The sequence below is a fragment of the Argentina silus genome (assembly GCF_951799395.1).
Source record: "Argentina silus genome assembly, chromosome: 7".
Lineage (NCBI taxonomy): Eukaryota > Metazoa > Chordata > Actinopteri > Argentiniformes > Argentinidae > Argentina > Argentina silus.
The window spans coordinates 5,558,956-5,565,897 of record NC_139661.1 but is presented as its reverse complement, the minus strand read 5'-3'; the positions used below and the strand labels follow the sequence as shown (position 1 = coordinate 5,565,897).

Sequence of the window (6,942 nt, the reverse complement as noted above, 5' to 3'; positions counted from 1 at the left end):
CCTGTTTCAGCAACAGGAGACACAGACAGACAGACAGACAGACAGACAGACAGACAGAGAGAGAGAGAGAGAGAGAGAGAGAGAGAGAGAGAGAGAGAGAGAGAGAGAGAGAGAGAGAGAGAGAGACAGAGAGACAGAGACAGAGAGACAGAGAGAGAGAGACATTACCAGAGAAACAAAAGGTCATGTTTCACAGATCACATGGTGCAGGAGAGGGACGACGCTGTAGGGAGTGAACTCTGACCTGGAGTCAGGAGACTGAGCTGTGGCCAGCGGACCTGCGTAGTGACTGCCCTAACCCCATCTCTGTGATCACTATAGCCTCATGGTGGTCTCCACTTAGTGACGGATCTGGTGGTGGTGTCAGTTGTGAGTTTTAAGTGAATGAGGAGGAGTTGAATTTGATCTGGGTAGGACTGAGAAGCTATACCATTTTTCCTGGAGGATAAACCTCTTCAGTGACGAGAAAATGTGTAAAATACACACACACACTCTACTAACCAGTCTAACTAGTTCACTTATACTATAGACATACACACCGTCACACACACACATAGAAGACACACGCGCGTACACACACACACACACACACACACACACACACACACACACACACACACACAAGGGGCCAGCAACGTGATACCCGTCACTCACCTTCAGGTCTCGGTGCACCACGCCCGACTGATGGCAGTGAAGCACCGCCTCCAGGATCTGCTGGATGCAATGACTGCATGCAAACACCAGGGGGCGCATGTTAGTGTGAGCAGCGCTTACAATCCCGTGCACAGGCCAAGAGGAGGGTGTGTGGAGGAGGGTGTGTGGGGGAGAGGAGGGTGTGTGGGGGAGGGGAGGGAGGGTGGGGGTCTTACACGGTCACTTCTGTCACCCAGACACACAGTCTCGCCCATCGCCAGCCCCCTTGTCCAACCCGTAGCCCAGCGAGCCCCCTGATAGAACGGCCCAACAGGGCGCGTCGCGGCCATGGTCATCCAGGGAACACATGCCATTGCGATACGTGTATTCTCCTCAATGGCTCCTTACTCGAAGAGGGAGCGACTCTTGACGTCACAGTTGCAACAAGACACTCTACTGGAGTAGTGTGTCTCAGATGGATCCAAAAACATGGCGCCTAAATGGTTCCCATTCAAAGCTACTGGAACATTTTCCTCCCTCTCCCCTTCCCTTTAGGAACACATGGATGGGTCCGGGTCACAGCAACATGGTGGAGCCTCTAAGCCTAAACCATTAGTCTATGCCTAAATTCCCACCAGGTAGCTGTTGTTCACCCTATCCAATTGATCAACGGTCACCTTCAGAGTAAAAGAGAAGGGAGATGGGTTGGTCATTTGAGTGGGTGTCACTGGCGGGGGTCTGAACCGGGGGACCTCTTCCATGGACGCCACAGACCGTAAACCGTTATACCAAGATTCCAAATCACCTGCGCTACACGGGCTTGGCTGTGGCTCAGGGCTGCGGGCTGGGCGGGACCAGACAGGCAGAGCTGCGGGTCTTAAAGGCGACAGGAGATTCTATTGGGACATTCTATTCTGGAACAGGTGGAATAGCCGACTCTGTGAAGAGGAGCACGCTTCTCAGCGCCCCACGTATTCTGTGAACTCTAAACGGCCCCCCACTATATTTCAGTCAGCACCCTAAGGTGAAGGTGCTGAGTGAGGTTGATGAGTATGACAGGGGGAGTGGGGAGGGGGAGAGGGGGAGGGGGGGAGGGTAGTAGACTAGGGGAGTTAGAGGATAGGGAGGTGAATGTCTCTTATCAAAACTAACAGGCTAGTAAGATCAACCGCATCGCGACTGTGTACCTATCAAAACCTGACGCTGACAAGACTTGCCACAGTGGATTGCGTCTATTTCCGACAAACCACCGGACATTAACAATTAAATATTCAAAACATTATACTGTGAATGTCTATATTATAAATATTAAATAAAGCGAAATAGATACAGTAAGAGCACAGAGTGGTGGTGGTATGAGGGGAGAATTATGCACAGATTTACATCCATATATATATATATATATAGTCAGTATATATATATATATATATAGACAGTGTATATATATATATATATACAGACAGTAGGAGATAGATGTAGACCGTAGTAGTAAGATCCCATGTACATGTGTGCATCAGTGCATGTACATGGTGGGGTCAAACATGGTGCGGTGCTGAACACACACACGTGTTGGGGTGGCGGTGCTGAACACACACACGTGTGGGGGTGGCGGTGCTGAGAGCGCTCCAGTGTGCACATGCACGTGTGTGCTGCTTGTGAGTGTTTTGCGGCTGGATGGCAGGCAGAGTTGACGGGTTCGGGGAGTAAAAGGTGGAGTTGTCTGTTGCCTCTGACTGTCAAGCAGACTCTGAATTGAATATCGGTATATTGAAAATATGTTTCATTTATTTATTGAAAGCAACAAATTCATTCAATAACGCAAAACACATTTAGATGTTGCTACATAGAATATTGACTTTTCAGACTGCAATAAAGCTATCCTGCCTAGATGTGATATTATGGCACCAAGCCCAGGAGAAGGCAGAGTGAGGAGGTGGGGGGGGGGGGGAGAAAGGGAGAGAGAGCGAGAGAGGGGGGGGGGGAATTAGTGTGCCCTCTTGGTGTGAGGTGATTTACTCCGGCTTGGACTGGCATGGCAGTAAAGTTCAGAGCTATAAATTAGAATCCTGCGTCTTGTTTCTAAAGGTCTTCCAATGAATAAATACTGGGCAGGTCACATCCACAGCCCAACTGTTCTTTTACCCCTGTGTGTGTGTGTGTGTGGGGGGGGGGGGGTGGGTGTGGGTGTGGATGATTATGTATGTCAGTGTGGGTGTGTGTCTCCATATATGTCAGTGTTTGCAAGAGGGAGGCCAAAAGTGTGTGTGCAAGTGCATAACTATGTTCAGTGGGTATGACTCTCTGTCTGTGAGTGTCTGTGAGAGTGTGTGTGTGTGTGTGTGTGTGTGTGTGTGTGTGTGTGTGTGTGGGTGTTGCACGCATGCGAATATGTGTATGACTACATGTGGGTGCGTACATATGGCTGTGTATGTACTGTGTGTGTGTGTGTGTGTTAGTGTGCATGTATGTGTATGAGTGCGTGTGTACGTATGTGTGCCCCTCCCCCCCACCTCCCCCGCTCTCTCAGCTGTTGAGCTCTGTGACCTGCCGGGTGAAAAGTCTGTGTTTGACAGGGGGGCCGGGGGGCCGGGGGGCCAGGGTGTGAGGGTGCTGGCCGAGGGGGGTAGGATCACCCCAAATGTTACTGTGTCAGTCAGGAGACTGGGATGGCAATCACTAGGCAGGGGAAACTATTCCAGAGGGTACTACTGGTCAACGACTTCCACCGAAGATGTGAAGTGTATTACTGATGTGAAGTGACTGTATATTGATATATATTCTATACATATAGAGCGTATACAGTACAGTCTATTGCTCTGACCTCTGACCTCTAATGTTTAACTCAGTGTAAGGGGTATTTATCATACACTGTAAGAGTAAGATGTTTACAGTGCATTAGAGGAACGAATGAGAGAAGGTTTCATTGGTGACATATCCATGGAAATACACATTCAAAATGCCTTTTGACAAAGGTCAAAACAACAGGCACAAAAGCCCGTCTGATGTAATGTTTTCTGACAGGTAGAGAATATCTAAAAGAACATGACCGTTCAGTCTGTAGTCAGTTGGCCCTGGGTTGTTGTGGTGACGCCATGAGTGCTGCGGCTTGAGCTGCTCACCAAATAATTCAGAAGGTGCTGTATGACAAAGCGAAAGAGAAAGAACCCTGTGTGTTCTACTAGCGAAGGGTAATGGTTCAGAACAAGGAGACAGTGATCATGTTTTCACCACATGTTTTCTGATACACACTGGGTTTTTGTCAAATATTTCTATGTTGGGTGTATGCAGAATATTGTTGCCTACACTGACTATGCCCTTATAAATATGCCCCTTGGGGATTAATAAACTCGTATCATATCAACTCATTGAATTGATCATCTTTTATGTTCTAAAACTACTGACAGATAATGAAACCTAAATAATGAAGCAGGCTTTAATAATATAAAGCTTTCTGTGTTTTGGGGGAAAGAAATATCAATAATAAAAAAAAGAATCTGACTCAGAGAGGTGTGTGTGGGGGGGGGGGGGGGATTATTGATGAAGATGAGATGGAACAACGAGCCCTCGGCTATAGAATATAAGATATAGAATATGGAATATCAATATATAGAATATGACGGTTCTGAGAGTGGACGCTAATTGCAGCCCTGTGAAGTTGTGCACTGGGGGCCAGGGGGTGGGTGGGGACGGAGTACCGGTGGAGGGGGGTCAGGGGTGAGGGGTCAAAGGTTTGTAGGAGGGGGGTGGTGGGGGACGGTCAGTCAGTCAGTCAGTGCAGCAAGAGCGGCATATAGAGAGGGGTGCAGGAGACCCCCCCGTGAAGAAAACATACCAGCATACCAAGAGACCAACAGACAGACAGGCTGACACACAGACAGGCAGACTGACCAACAGACTGACACAAAGGCAGACAGACAGACAGGCAGACAGACAGACAGACGGGCAGACTCACAGACACACAGACAGACAGACTGACCAATAGACAGACAGACAGACCAACAGAGAGACAGACAGACAGACAGAGACGGAGAAAAGGGTGTGTGGGGTGGGGTGGGGGGGGTTGCAGGCAGAGGCAGGCGCGGGGGGGGGGGGGTTGGAGAGGAGGGCGGTGGGGTGCGCGGGCGGAGGAGGGTGCAGCTGCTCTCTACACATACTGACCTTAAGGTCCCTGTGCACTATGTCATGTTGGTGAATGTGATGGACACTGTCTAGAATCTGATGGATACAGTGACTGTGAAGACAAAACAGAGAGGAGAAGGAGGAGAGGGGGATGAGGAGAGGGGGATGAGGAGAGGTGAGGGAGGGAGGGAGGGAGGGAGGGAGGGAGAGATGGAGTCAGGCAGGGTGGATGGGAGGGTGAGAGGGTGAAGGGGGAGAGAAGAAGGAGAGGAGGAGAGGGGGTGAAATGGGAAAAGTTGACATGTTGAACAGATCGGCAGGTGGACAGGGGATTGGAAATGCGAGATAACAGGGATGATGGACGGAGTGAAAAAGAGACATCCAACACGTTTAGGAACGGATAGAAAAGAGAGAGCAAGAGGAGGAAGAAACAGCGTAGACGGAGCCAAGATAGACGGAGAGAAAGGAGGGGGGGGGGGGGGGGGTGATGGAGGGAGAGGGAGACAGAGAGATGGGAGAGGGGGATGAGTGCAGTGAGGGGTGAGGAGACAAAACCGTTTTAAACATGATGAGACACAGGACTACCAGAAACAGCACAGCCAGACAGGCACACAACACAGAGAGAGGGAGGGACACAGAGGAGAGGAGAGAGGGGGAACAGAGAAGAGGAGAGAGGGAGGGACACAGAGAAGAGGGGAGAGGGGGAACAGAGAAGAGGAGAGAGGGGGAACAGAGAAGAGAGAGAGAGAGAAAGAGAGAGAGAGGAGAGAGTGAGGGAGAGGAGAGAGACTGAAGGGGTTAAATGTGCTTAATGTGTGTGTGTGTGTGTCTGTGTGTGAGAGAGTGTGTGTGTGAGAGAGTGTGTGTGTGTGTGTGTGTTCTGTGCAGTGAGTGTTAAATGTGCAGGATATGTGACTAATAGCTGGAGCAGGGAGACAGCCTGCAGTATCCACACCCACACACTGTCTACTGAGTGGGAGGACTGAGAGATACACACGCACGCACACGCACACACACACACACACACACACGCGCACACGCACACACACTCCATCACTTGCACACACTGAAATGTAGAGCACCCAAAACACACAAAGAAAAAGCGCTCACACACGCCCACTCAGACATGCACTCGCACACACGCACACACGCACACACTCACTCACTTACATACACGCACGTACACAAGCAACCACACTTGCACGCACACGCACCCACACACACACACACACCAAAACAGTTTAACACTGTTGGTGGTCGGAGATGAGAGCTCATAGAGAGACACTCAACGAAACAGTAGCAGAGAGGGGGGGGGGGGAGGGAGAGACAGGGGGGGGGAGAGAGGGAGAGAGTGGGGGGGGGAGGGAGGGAGGGGGGCAGAGGGAGAGACGGGGGGGGGAGAGAGGGAGAGAGTGGGGGGGGAGGGAGGGAGGGGGCAGAGGGAGAGACAGGGGGGGGGGAGAGAGGGAGAGAGTGGGGGGGGGGGGGAGAGAGGGGGGCAGAGGGAGAGACAGGGGGGGAGAGAGAGGGAGAGAGAGGGGGGGGGAGAGACGCAGTATCTCAGTGAAATCCCCTGTCTTCCAGAGGCAGCTAGGGAGCCTGATTTAGCCTGCCTGAGAGGAGAGCCACTAAAACACTGGAGCTCCTGTGTTCTGTAGGCCATTTACTTCCCCCTAGCAGTCACCTCAGCTCTGTGTTCCACTGCCAGGCTGGTGGCCACGTCACATCGGATGGAGTCCTGCTCTCTTAAACCCAGGTACAGGTACCAATTCTACAACGTCTCCTGTCGGCGTCTCCCAAGATTCAACGTGTCAACTCTGATCTAAAGCGAAGCTTTCAAAGGAAGCCGCATCACAGGAAGAGGCTTATTTACAAATAGAGAGACCAAACGCTGTTTGGTTTTTTGAAGACAGGTTGCCTATGGGAGGACAGGACACAAAATAAATTCACACCGAAATGATACGAATGAGCCACGTTTTTCATGCCACTGAAGTGTGGAGACACACGCCGTGCAGACATTCGACGGTAAAATGCTGTTGTAATGGCTTAAAAAAAAAAAAAAAAAGACACTTTATTTGGCTCTGTCCTAGCCTCCCACTCCAGGTCTCACATACACGTTGTTCGGAGAAACAGTGTGAGAAAGACGTAACGACATCTGGCAGTTACGCTCCTCTTTTACTGCGTGGTAAT

At 50.6% G+C, this 6,942-nt stretch overlaps 1 protein-coding gene across 1 annotated transcript in view; it reads right to left on the bottom strand.

The window, feature by feature from the left end:
* LOC310806982 (calcium/calmodulin-dependent protein kinase type II subunit beta-like) overlaps positions 1-6,942 on the bottom strand; it is a 57,262-nt gene that overhangs the window by 33,944 nt on the left and 16,376 nt on the right. Inside the window, exon 6 of the mRNA XM_083673262.1 lies at positions 655-727. Coding sequence (XP_083529388.1) covers positions 655-727 — 73 coding nt within the window. The remainder of the gene's footprint in view (positions 1-654; positions 728-6,942) is intronic.